Consider the following 14,251-nt stretch of genomic DNA (forward strand, 5'->3'; position numbering starts at 1 on the left):
CCCATTATCAAATCTAATATTTTTCCTTAAGCAATTTCTCTACATTTAATCATTTTCCCAATAGACTTGTTCAGATCCGAGTAGTGAGAAGGTGACTGAACATCTATACCGCCACACACACACACAAAAATGTAATTGAGTAGAATGATAAATGTAACCATATTTATAATGCTCTTCATAAGACGGTCATAACCCTTCAATAGCTGTTTGGCCCCTTTCACACGAGCGTGACGGATTAGGTGCGGATGCAATCAGTGAAACCTGCACCATTTTGCAAGCAAGTTCAGTCAGTTTTGTCTGCAATTGTGTATAGTTTTTTCGGCGCCGCTGCAATGCGTTTTTCATGCGCGTGATAAACTGAAAGTTTACAAACATCTCTTTGCAACCAGTGAAAAACGTATCGCACCTGCTTGTGGATGCAATACATTTTTCACGCAGCCCCATTCGCTTCTCTGGGGCCAGGGCTGCGTGAAAAATGCAGAATATAAAACATGCTGCGATTTTCATGCAACGCACAAGTGATGCGTGAAAAAAACAGTGCTCGTGTACACAGACCCATTGAAATGAATGGTTCACGATTCAGTGTGGGTGCTATGCGTTCTCTTCACGCATCGTACCCGCGCGGAAAACTCGCTCGTGTGAAAGAGGCCTAAGAGAAGTAGGCTGCTGACAGACACCTCGGCAGCTTATAGCCCATGAGAGTAAAAGGGGAAGGTTGAAATTCAACATGCCCGCTCCTTCTTTCCTCCAACATAGAGTTCAGCTGACCTTGCTCTTATGTGCATGGGAACTTGTTCCATTACAAGATTCATGGAAAGGAGGCGTAATGGCCAAAGGCTGTGTAACCAAATCAGAGTACCAATTTAGCAGATGAAGGCCACTTTACAACAGACACATTTACAACCTATAAAACGTAACATGATCTCCTTATTTCTTTGTCTTTTCTCTTGTTTCATCAATTGCAGACCATAGAAAATAAAACAGAAAAGCAATGTAGTCGTCTCTCAGGCTGCCTGGCCTCCCCCTCTCATGCTAGGGCACATGGGCCAGGAAGATTAGGAGTAGGGGGCTAGATTTAGAGTACATTCACACCAGTGTTAGGGCTCATGCACACGACCGCATGTATTTTGCATTCTATATTTTACGGAACAGCTGGACCCTAATAGAACAGTACTATCCTTGTCCGCAACGCGAATAGGACATTTTTTTTTTGCGGAACGGAAACGGAATGCACACCGCAACTACTTTTTTGTGGACCCATTGAAATGAATGGTTCCGCATATGGTCCGCAAAAAACACGGAACAGACAGAAAGAAAATATGTTTGTGTGCATGAGCCCTTAACCCCAATTTTAATAGATTTTTTTTTTAGGGATCGACCAATTATCAGTTACCGATATTATAGGCCGATATTCATGATTTTCAAAGTCATCGGTATCGGCATCTAACCTTTCCAATAATGCGTACAGCGCGCTATCGTCAGCGCGCTCATGTTCCCTCAGCAGCACAGGGGAGAAGGAGTCACACTCTCTCCCTCCCCCTGTGCCGCCCTGCCAAAGAGGAGAGAAGGGAGGCGGAGGGGCGGGCGCACTGCGCCACCAATGAAAGTTAACGTCTAATACAAATACAGGAGGCAGTGCCCAGCCTATATGACAGGAAGCTGCGATCAGCGGCAGTTAAGCCCTCAGGTGCCGCACCTGAGGGGTTTACTTGCTGCCGCTGATTGCAGCTCCCCGTCAGAGGCAGGGTGCCGGCTATGTGATTCTGTTCCGACACACCCTCCTCCTGTATTAAACGTTAATCATCATTGGTGGCCAGGATGCTATTGAAGACCCGGCTGCCATGGTAAGCTCCCTGCTGCTGTGTGCACTATGCACAGGGCAGCAGGGAGTGTGTGAAGTCCTATTCACCTTAATAGAGCTCTATCAGGGTGAATAGGACAAGGGATGAAAAGATCCCAGGTCCTAGCCCCTAAGGGAGGGAAATAGTTATTAAATAAAAAGTAAAAAAAATGTTAAGTATAAATCACCCCCTTTCCCAATTTTACATATAAAAATTTATAAATAAACAAACATATCGCCACGTCCAAAACTATTAAAATATTAAAAAAAACTCCCATGTGGTGAAAATGCAAGGAATAGATATCAGTTATCGGCCTGAATGTTCACAGGTTATCAGTATCTGCAAAAAAATAAATAAAAAAAAATTATATATATATATTTATATTATGTATATCGGTCTATCCCTAATATTTTTTTTCTTTAAAAAAAATAAAAAATCTGACACATGGGTGTTAAAAAAAGGCTCCTTTCAATTGTATGGGGCAGTGAGCAACATCAAATTTTTTTTTTACTGCCATTATTCATGGGCCATTTTTTTTTTATTAAACTTTTATTAATTTTCTCAAAAATCAACACAATATACAATTCAATACAAAAAGATGTTAATAGGACCATTCACACTGTTGTTTTTTTTACCATCATGTGAATGCGTTCTTAAGTCTCATTCACACGTCAGTGATTTCCATCAGTGATTGTGAGGAGTGCAGGCTACACAGACATAAGGTAAAGATCTGCACCTGTTCTGTGTTTAGAGCCGCACCTGGTTTTGTATTAAATCTTTTTATTTCCATTTCGTACAATAAATACTTCCGTAACACAACATTATCCCAACAATACATATGAAAAAGTTATTAACAAATGGTGGTTACTGTTCATCTTTCATTTCTATTCTTTTTCTTTCTTTCACCCCATTCCCGACCACCTCCCGACACCCACCCTCCCATTACCCCCCGCGTGGAGAGAGAAAAAAAAAAAAAAAAAGCCTAGGAGTACCCAATTTTTCCAGACCTGGTTGAGATTTGAAAACTTTTTAGTATAATTCTTCATCCCACGTTCTTCTTTAATTAAGTTGTCTATTGTTTTCCTCCACTGTTCCACCGTCGGTGGATCTACCTTTATCCATTTTCTAAGTATCAGGATTCTAGCCTGGAATAATACTTTATTTAAAACCAATCGTATATTTTTATTTAATTTCAAGTGTTCAGTTGCCCCTAAAATACAAATTACTGGGTCCTTTGGTACTCGGACCTTCAGTAACAAAAACACAGTTTCCATAATTTCTGTCCAATATCTATGAAGCTTGGGACACCTCCAAAAACAGTGTATCAAATCAGCTCTCTCTTCCCGACATTTTAAACATTTATCTGTTGGTCTCACCCCCATTCTTTTTAACATCCATGGAGACCGATGCAGTCTGTGTATTATAAAGAATTGTGAGATCTTGTGCGAACCCCTATCCGAAATTGTCGCGTAATTTCTAAGGGCATCGCTCCATTTTTCCTCTGTGAAGGATACTAAGTCTTTCTGCCATTTCTTCGCGGCAAGCATTGTAATTGTTTTTCTTTTTTCCTCCATCAAGATCTTATATCTCCTTGCAGTTATTCCAGCTCCTTCCCCAGCTGCAATGAACTTATCTAACGTATCTGATGTTTCCCTTCGGTATCTATCCCCCTGTACCGCTATCCGCAATGCATTCCTAAGCTGGAAATATTTGTACAAGTCCCTATGGGGGATCCCAAATTCCGACACCATTATATTAAAGTCCTTCAGCTTATCTCCCACAAAAATCTGTTCTAGGTATTTCACTCCTTTTTTTTCCCAATCTATATAATCCCTTATTGTTTCCAATTCCTTTAAATTAAGATTTTTCCATATCGGTGTATATTTCAAAAACCCTTTAATCTCCAATAATCTCTTAATTTCCCCCCATACATATTCTAAGTGGTTGAATATCCTATTACTAGTGTTTTTTTTCCCCAAAAAAACCTGACTCCAACACCTCTAAGTGATTGAATTTTTCTTTCCATCCCCATCTATTTATTTCTTGTCTACCCACCTCACTATCTAAGCTATCCTTTATATTCCCGTATTGTGTTATTAAATAATAGAAAAATAGATTAGGAAGCGCTAATCCTCCTTCTTTCACTGGGAGCTGAAGGACTTCCTTCTTTATCCGAGGGATCGCACCCTTCCACAAAAAATCCCCCATTAATCTATCAAATAGTTTAAAAATATTTTGTGATATTCTTACTGGGGCATTTTGCAATACATAAAGTATCTTTGGGAGGAAGACCATTTTTATTAAATTTACCCTGCCCTGCATTGACAGTGGTAATCTTTTCCATATGTGTATTTTAGTTCTTAGTTCTTTTATTAGAGGGAGAAAATTTAGTTTTTCATATTCTTCTATGTTCCCGGAGATTTGTATACCGAGATATTTGAAATTTTCATGTCTTTTTAAAACGTGCACCCGTGTGTCTCTCTGTAATTGCCCCTCTCCTAATAATAACATGTGTGATTTACCCCAATTAATATTTAAACCGGAGTAGAACCCAAACTTATCTATTATCTCTACTATTTTATTAAACTGTTCCCCAGTGTTTTGCAAAAAAAGTAAAATATCATCTGCATACATCAACAATTTTTCTTCTCCACCCACATATGTAAAACTTTTAATCTCCCTGTCATTTCTTATTATATTTGCCAGGGGTTCAATTGCAATTGCAAATAGCAATGGGGAGAGGGGGCATCCCTGCCTTGTACCACGTGATAGGGCAAACGAAGGGGATAGGCTCCCATCCACAACCACTCTAGCCCTGGGGTTACGATAAATTAGCTGAATCCAGCCTATAAATCCTTCCCCTATGCCAAATCTCCTCAATACTGCCCATAGATACTCCCATTCGATGCAATCAAACGCCTTTTGAGCATCCAATGAGAGTATCGCTTTTTCCCCTGCATCTGATCTATTAGCTTCAATATTAAGGAATAGTCTTCTTATATTGGAGTATATTGTTCTTCCCGGTATAAAACCTGTTTGATCTTTATTTATTATTTCTTTAATAACCTTAGAGAGCCTGTCTGCTAGAACTTTTGCCAAAATTTTTGCATCTGTATTCAAGAGGGATATAGGCCTATATGAGCCGGGGTCTGTTTGTTCCTTCCCCTTTTTTAGAATTAATGTAATAATTGCTTTCTTCATAGAGCTCGGTAGATCACTTAATTTTCGGGCCTCATCCAATGTTATTTTTAATTCTGGAACTAATACCTGTGCAAAGGTTTTATATATTTCAAAGGGCAATCCGTCTCCACCTGGTGCTTTCTCGGATTTAACCTTGCCCAGAGCTGAATTTATATCTGCCACAGTTATTTCTTTTTCCAAAAATTCTTTTTGAACCTCAGAAATCCTATTAAAAGCAATCTTATCTAAATAGGAATCTAACTCTTGTTTTGAATATTGTACCCTGGACTTATATAACTCTTGGAAGTAGTCCCCAAACACTTTTTTTATATCTTCAGGTACCGTGAGTAATTTTCCCATTTTATCTTTAATCACTCCAATCCATGATTTCCCTTTTTGGTTTCTGACTATATTTGCTAATATTTTTCCGACCTTTTCACCCTCCGAGGCCAACATAATCCCCTGAAGGAGCAATTCTTTCCTACTTTTTTCTAATTGATATAACCTCAACTTTTCTTGTTCTTCCTCCCAGACTCTCTTATTAAGTACAGTGGGGTGTCTCATACATACCATTCCAGCCTCTTGTAATTTTTTTTCCAATGCCTTCCCATTCTCTCTAGTTTTTTTTTTCCAATAGTTTACTTTTTTAAACAATAATCCCCTCAAAAAAGCCTTAAAGGTGTCCCAAACCACAAGTCTACCGGCAGAACCATTATTTTCTATAAAAAAAGAGTTTCAACTCTTCTATTATACTCTCTTTATCTGAGATTAATAATAACCAATGGGGATTGAACTTAAACAACGGCAAAGTATTATTTTTATTCAGATTCAGCTCCATTACCATTGCACTATGGTCCGATAGAGCCATGGGTATATACTTTATCCTAACCCTGTTTTGAGATATTAAATTTTTATTTCCCAGAATCATATCTATTCTCGACCAGGTTTGGTGTGTTTTTGAGTAGCAAGAATAATTAATTTCATCCGGGTTCTGCACCCGCCAGACATCTACCCAATTAAATTCGTACACTAGTTTGCGTAACTCTACATTTTGTGCTCCTCCCCTTCCGCTACACATCCTATCCTTGAGTGGATCCATAACCGCATTATAATCTCCGACCGCAATCAGCATACATTCCTGTTTATTAAACATAAATCTATACAGTTGGTACAAAACATCTGATTTATAAGGTGGTGGAATATATATACAGTGGCGGAAATAATTATTTGACCCCTCACTGATTTTGTAAGTTTGTCCAATGACAAAGAAATGAAAAGTCTCAGAACAGTATCATTTCAATGGTAGGTTTATTGTAACAGTGGCAGATAGCACATCAAAAGGAAAATCGAAAAAATAACTTTAAATAAAAGATAGCAACTGATTTGCATTTCATTGAGTGAAATAAGTATTTGAACCCCTACCAACCATTAAGAGTTCTGGCTCCCACAGAGTGGTTAGACACTTCTACTCAATTAGTCACCCTCATTAAGGACACCTGTCTTAACTAGTCACCTGTATAAAAGACACCTGTCCACAGAATCAATCAATCAAGCAGACTCCAAACTCTCCAACATGGGAAAGACCAAAGAGCTGTCCAAGGATGTCAGAGACAAAATTGTAGACCTGCACAAGGCTGGAATGGGCTACAAAACCATTAGCAAGAAGCTGGGAGAGAAGGTGACAACTGTTGGTGCGATTGTTCGAAAATGGAAGGAGCACAAAATGACCATCAATCGACCTCGCTCTGGGGCTCCACGCAAGATCTCACCTCGTGGGGTGTCAATGGTTCTGAGAAAGGTGAAAAAGCATCCTAGAACTACACGGGAGGAGTTAGTTAATGACCTCAAATTAGCAGGGACCACAGTCACCAAGAAAACCATTGGAAACACATTACACCGCAATGGATTAAAATCCTGCAGGGCTCGCAAGGTCCCCCTGCTCAGGAAGGCACATGTGCAGGCCCGTCTGAAGTTTGCCAATGAACACCTGAATGATTCAGAGAGTGACTGGGAGAAGGTGCTGTGGTCTGATGAGACCAAAATAGAGCTCTTTGGCATTAACTTAACTCGCTGTGTCTGGAGGAAGAAAAATGCTGCCTATGACCCCCAAAACACCGTCCCCACCGTCAAGCATGGGGGTGGAAACATTTTGCTTTGGGGGTGTTTTTCTGCTAAGGGCACAGGACAACTTATTCGCATAAACGGGAAAATGGACGGAGCCATGTATCGTGAAATCCTGAGCGACAACCTCCTTCCCTCTGCCAGGAAACTGAAAATGGGTCGTGGATGGGTGTTCCAGCACGACAATGACCCAAAACATACAGCAAAGGCAACAAAGGAGTGGCTCAAGAAGAAGCACATTAAGGTCATGGAGTGGCCTAGTCAGTCTCCGGACCTTAATCCAATCGAAAACCTATGGAGGGAGCTCAAGCTCAGAGTTGCACAGAGACAGCCTCGAAACCTTAGGGATTTAGAGATGATCTGCAAAGAGGAGTCGACCAACATTCCTCCTAAAATGTGCGCAAACTTGGTCATCAATTACAAGAAACGTTTGACCTCTGTGCTTGCAAACAAGGGTTTTTCCACCAAGTATTAAGTCTTTTTTTGTTAGAGGGTTCAAATACTTATTTCACTCAATGAAATGCAAATCAGTTGCTATCTTTTATTTAAAGTTATTTTTTCGATTTTCCTTTTGATGTGCTATCTGCCACTGTTACAATAAACCTACCATTGAAATGATACTGTTCTGAGACTTTTCATTTCTTTGTCATTGGACAAACTTACAAAATCAGTGAGGGGTCAAATAATTATTTCCTCCACTGTATTTGCAAGTACAGTTTTTTTCCCCTCTACATAGCAATATAGAAAGAGGTACCTGCCATGATCATCAGCCTCACATGCCAGGGCCTCAAACTTAATTTTATTATGTATCAAAATCGAGACCCCTCTAGAGTAGGTAGTATATACCGAATGATATCCCGCCACCATCCATCTCCTCTCCAACCACCTGACTGATTCTTTGTCTAAATGTGTCTCCTGGAGGCAGATGACGGCTGGCAGGAACCTCTTGATCCACTCAAGGATAGCAAACCTTTTAACCCTCTCGCGGAGCCCTCTCACATTCAATAAAAGAACCCTAACCATCTATCCAGATAGAAAAAAAAAAAAAAAAAAAAAAAAAAACTTACTTCTCTCCACGCCCCACCCCCCCAACCCCTCCATAATAGTCCCCCCTTCTGCTGGTCGGCAGTCCGGGCGACTCCATATCTTAGCATATTAGCACCTATCGCCTCCTCCCCCCCCAACCTCAGAGACCCTCCCCGTCCGCCCACTCGCTAGCTTCCTCCGGAGTCTGAAAAAAAATAAACTTGCCCTTGTGTTCCACCCTTAATTTTGCTGGGAAAAAAAGGCTATACTTTTTACCTGCTTCCCTTAATCTTTTTTTTACCGATATAAACTCTCTTCTTTGTGCATTAGTACTGAATGAGTAATCTGGAAAAATTTTAATCTTTACCCCCTGTATGTGATATCTTTCCGAGGTTCTAGCATCGGCTAATATTCCATCTCGGTCCTTAGATAGTAGACATTTCACCAATATCGGTCTGGGATAGTCTCCTGGTACCCTATTTTTTGTGGGGATCCTATGTGCTCTTTCAATGGAGAACAGGGGAGAGAGGGTACCTTCTCTACTGTTTTCCCTTAACCATCCCTCCATAAAATCGGTACAGTTATCTCCCTCCACTCGCTCTGGAATCCCCACACATCTTAAATTTGACCTTCTTGATCTATCCTCCTGGTCTACCAATTTTTGTTCCATCTTAGCGTTTGTCTGTTTTAAAGCTATCACTTCCTTCTCTAATTTCTGAACGGATTTCTCAAGGGGGGGGATCTTTTTTTCCATCTCTTGCAACCGCTGTCTAACTTTTTCCATCTCCGCTCGTATAACCATAACGTCTGTCTGTACTGCCCCAAGCTGGGTTACTAGATTGCCCATTAAATTTTCCATCCGTGAGACAGTACAAAGTATATCCTGCACCATTTTTACATCCGTTTCTGTATATGTCACTGGGGGTCCCCTCTCTGCCTCTCCCCCTTCAACTGACGTCTCGTGCGTTAAACCCTGTGGTCTCAGGTCTACAATTTTTTCGTTTTGTGGGGATCTTAGCCCCGGTGAATTCGGGACCAGATATTTGTTTAGGCCCGATTGTTTAGACCCACTTTCCAAACCTGCAGCTGATCTCCTAGCGGTGTTTCCCGCGGGGGCACGCGGTTCCTCCCTTTTCTTTGACGGCATTTCAGTTCTCCACAGTTTTTTTTTTTTTTTTCCCCTTCCCTCCTCCCTTCCTCCCTTCCTTTTCCCTCCCTTTTCCCTTTCCCTCCCTCGATACCAACACGGTTTGTGAGGCCGAAGGAACAACTACTAATATAACCCCCCCTTCACAATCAAAAAATACAAACAATAAATCTTTTTCAAACAATAATAAAGGAGATCGATTCAATGTCCGTCCAATACAGAAAAAATCATTTCAAAAGGAGAAAACATTAGTAATATTAGTACTGTTAATTAAAGCTTTAACCGGGAGAGGTGGATTTCTTGCAAAGTTATAACACACGCATTAGAATCCGGCGTATCGGAAGGTACAAATAGTTAGTTCGTTCATTAAATCCAGAAAGGACAATGTCACTAATTATACAACCAGGATGAAAGCAAGGTCATATATCCTTTTCATATATATATATATATATATATATATATATATTTTTTATTTTTTTTTTTTCCTCCCTTCAGTCGACAATATCTTCAAACCGCATATCCATCCATGCAACCATAATCACCGTGGGAAACCAGCCCTCTATCAGCTGCCATCACCGGGGATATCGTCCCCACTACTTATATACCTTCACAGTAGAGGCAGACCTAAGGGCAAAGGCTGAGTATAGGTTGCGGTGGGAGGCAGTACAAACTGTACCCCCCAAGTTAGTCACTCCTAGCGGTCATATATTAAAGTTAAGAGGACCTGTCATTCAACAATATCGTCGGACAGTGCAGTCTAGATTATCCGGGTCCGCCTCTGCCACAAAGGCGGCCTCTGCCACCTGGTTTTGACCGAAGTGTGAATGAGGCACTAGGCTGCATAATTTTTGTCTACACGGTGAGCGTGGCCATTTTTTGGGGAGGAACCTACTAGTTACTAATAGTGCAACCACCCATAGTACATACAGCTGAATATCTAATCTGCCTAGTTATGCAGAGATAATTCCTCCCTTTGCTGCATAATTGTGCAGATTTGTCTTTTAGCAGCTTTAGAAAGCTGGGTGGCATGTAGAGGTATGCTACATAAACAATGTCCTGATACTATATTTATGGATATAGTGTATGCAGAACATATGTACTAAGTGTGGCCTCCATTACATCTCTACAGAGGTTGTTACTGAGCTTTCCCAGACTGCTGAATTCAATATCTGCTTACTTAGGCCTCTTGCACACGGCGATTTGCGGGCCCCAATGCACTTGCGGGCTGCAATACTGGCTACAGCTGCGTGCATGAGCCCTTAGGCTACATGCACACGACCGTATGTGTTTTGCGGTACGCAAAAAAAAAAAAAAAAAAAAGACGTTCCGTAAGGCATCTGTTTTTTTCGGATCTTTTTTTGCGGATCCATTGTAATAATGCCTATCCTTGTCCGTAAACTAGAAAAAATAGGACATGCACTATTTTTTTTGCGGAGCAACGGAACAGACATACTGGCGCGGACAGCACACTGTGCTCTGTCCGTGTTTTTTGCGGACCCATTGAAATGAATGGGCCCGCATCCTATACGCAAAAAAAAAATAAAATACGGATCGGACACGGAAACAAAATACGGTCGTGTGCATGAGGCCTTATGCAGTGACAAATCCCTTCTTAGGCCTCATGCACACGAGAGAGATTCTCTATCTATCCATCTATCTATAAATAATCACTCAGTCCATCCACACCACTGTCCGGGCTGCTGAATCCCCATTGGAGCGGCCGGCACACTTGCGCTCCTTGGCCCTGCCTACCTCACTCAGATATCCTCCAGCGCGCACTTTCATTGCTCCCTGCGCCCCTTGACTGCACGCACCACGTGCAGAAGCCAGGCCACAACTTTCCAGCCACATCAGTCTCACCACTGTTAAAGGTAACCAGAATAACAATTCTGCAATAAGCCCATAACATTCTTATCGTTTACCCACTGCCTTTTAATAACCCTGAACTGGATTTTATCACACAGCTTTGCCTGACTGCACGCACCAAGTACAATAGCCACAGCGCTCCAGCCACACCTGACTCACCTCTGGCAAAGGTAACAATAATATTAACCATTTCTCAACACCATCATTACTCCCTCATCACTCAGCCTTCACTCTGCAATAACTCCAAAACGACTTCTGCCACACAGCGTTGTACTACAGTGCCAGTAACAGCGACCGGGCAGCAGTAACCGAGCAGCAAAAATCCAGCTGCACCAGCAGCAGCAGCATACCAGGTAACATCCCCCACCCAAAGTCGGAACCCAGACCCACATCCATCCAATGCCATTTCTTTCAACCACCGAAACAATGCACTCACATCAACATATGACGTCACAATCCATTACAAATCCACCATTTAAGCTCATTCGCAGGAACCAGTCAGTCCATGGCTCCATCAACTAACAATCAATTAATACATTATTTAATTTATGTATTTATCTACCTACCAATTTATACTCACACCCTCTCTGACCAATAAAGTTTAACATGGGAATACATATGAATTGACCAATTGTTATCTATTTATACATTTACGGTATCTATTTATGAATTCAGTCGTACACACAATTTTATATGATGACATATGAAAACGTACTCTTTATCCTTTTTCCTCTATAGAGCATTTGTTCTATGATTTTATCCACCCAGAAAGCAATTATAGGATTTTATTTTTATTATATTATTCTTCTCTTCTACATTCTGCCTTCTGAACATGGCTCTTTTTATTCCATCCTCTGTTTTAATTGGATGACACATCCACTCTTATTACTACTATTATTGTGAGTTTTATTGAACCCTCACTTTTCATACCAACGAATTTCCCCCCTCTAAGTACAAACTGTACATGTACATACTTTTTTGTTATGGTTTATGTTTCCTGTAGACTTGATAAAGGGGTCATGCGTACCCGAAACGCTTTGTCTCTCAATAAACTTGTACATTCCAAATCCAGTTGTGACTTGCGCCTCACGTCCACCAGCACGCCAGATCACCATAATCGTGACGGGCACAGTTACTATTTCCAGTACGCAACCAAGTGGCGACTTGGTCCTCGCCCTAGGTTCTTCTGGACACTGCAGCTCCAATCTGATACCCAGTTAATCCAGCGGACCTTCATCACAGTTGCACCCAATTCGGTACAACCTGAACAGGTGAGCATCACATATTCACCTCAATTTGAAGGACGCTGTTCCACCCTTACTTATTTACCCTATGAGCGCCTCTCATTCTGTGGCCACATATTAACTCCTTAGAAAAAGACTAGGAGGGAATGTAAAAGGGTCCCAGTTGCTGCTTTTAATGCAGGCATTTGTAAAACCAGTAAGTGTATACACTGACTGAATACCATGAATGGCAGCCTGACAACTGCAGGGAATGTGAAATTTGTTGAATGTTGTCAGTGCAAACGTTCTACAGCTAAATCACTCATCCCACTCCCCAAACCATTTTACGAAACGCTCTACAAGAAAACTGTCTTTGTTGCAGATAGAAGTTAAATCACAGCTTGGATTTAATTTTTCAAAAGCACTAAAAGAAATTGCAACAAAGTCAAATTTAGAAATAAAAATGCATATAAACTCACTGCCTTCAAACATATATAAAAACACACACACACCAGGTACTATAGTTACAAAGCTAATAAAAAAAATAAAAAATAAACCTGGCCAGGACAAAAGCAGGGTATGAGAAGCCCAGTTCGGTACATTTATTGGGGTTTGATTAATTTCGCTGGCAGACACCTACCTGGACGTCAGATTTCGGGTTACCACTGGCAGAAGCAAACTGGCAATCCTCTTTATTGATTGGAAGCAATGCAGGTGCAGAGGGAAATAATGGAGAAAATGATCCACGGCTAAAGTTTATGGCTTCTGGGTTTTTCTGACCATCTTTTACAGACTCACTCAGGTTGATTACAGAGTCTCTTATATTAGAGATGATCTCATTATTTTCTGCTAGCAGCCGCTCCAAATGATCAATTTTCTCTTGTAGTATGGAGAGCTGACCCTGCAAAAGAAAAAAGTGGTTTCATTTAGTGATCTTACATTTTATTACAGCTTATTTATAGACATCTACATGAAAATTGGAGTCACTGTCAATAAATTCCACTACTTCTCTTGTACGGAGGTAGAGTTATAGCCTGTATTACAGTCCTGAGCCATCTCGCCATATATTAGTTCACCTGACAACAGATTACAGTAGGCACTGTCCAGCATCAGTGGCCACACATAGATGGAAGTAGGCTGAGTGTTGAACGAGCGATAACTAGTGGATGATCTTATTCATATTTTAGTGAAATTACATTCGTTAAGAAAAAATAAAAAAATAAACACATTAAAAGGGTCATCACATCTCAGCCTTTCACCAAGGGTACTTTCACACTAGCGTTTTTCTTTTCCGGCATAGAGTTCCGTCACAGGGGCTCTATACCGGAAAAGAACTGATCAGGCATATTCCCATGCATTCTTACTGGAGAGAAATCCATCCTGGCGCCTGCGTATTTGCCCTCACATGGCTGCACCCCCAGTAATCCGGGGCGCTCCCGGCACTCCGTCGCCTCTACGTGGACTTCTCGGACAGTCTGGCAGGGAAGGAGTTACCTGGATCCACCCCGCCCGCTTACTGGATGCTGCTCGTGGCTAGAGACATCAGCTTCTCTAGAGGGCGTTCCTTCTCCCTGGCTGTAGCGCTGTCCAATCGCAGCGCAGGGAGAAGGAACGCCCAGGAGAGAATCTCCTCCCCATTGCTCCGATAGTAATTAGCATATGGAGCAGTAGCCAGTAATGGGGCTTGGCGGGCAAACGGAGCAGCGCCCAGGAATAAAAGTATGTGCTGGGACATCTCTGGGCGCCACTCTGTGTAACCCGCTACTTAAATTCTGTACCCACGTCTTTAACACCTAATACAGGAGGCTGGTGGCGGCAGCAGAATCGCATAGCCAGCACCCTGCCCC

The 14,251-nt window shown here is 41.5% G+C and overlaps 1 protein-coding gene across 1 annotated transcript in view; it reads right to left on the reverse strand.

Annotated features, from left to right (window-relative positions):
• MAN2A1 (mannosidase alpha class 2A member 1) overlaps nt 1-14,251 on the reverse strand; it is a 168,654-nt gene that overhangs the window by 120,073 nt on the left and 34,330 nt on the right. The window contains exon 2 of the mRNA XM_044275947.1: nt 13,045-13,305. Within this exon, the coding sequence (XP_044131882.1) occupies nt 13,045-13,305 (261 nt within the window). The remainder of the gene's footprint in view (nt 1-13,044; nt 13,306-14,251) is intronic.

The sequence above is a fragment of the Bufo gargarizans genome, chromosome 1 (assembly GCF_014858855.1).
Source record: "Bufo gargarizans isolate SCDJY-AF-19 chromosome 1, ASM1485885v1, whole genome shotgun sequence".
In the NCBI taxonomy this organism is placed as follows: Eukaryota; Metazoa; Chordata; class Amphibia; order Anura; family Bufonidae; genus Bufo; species Bufo gargarizans.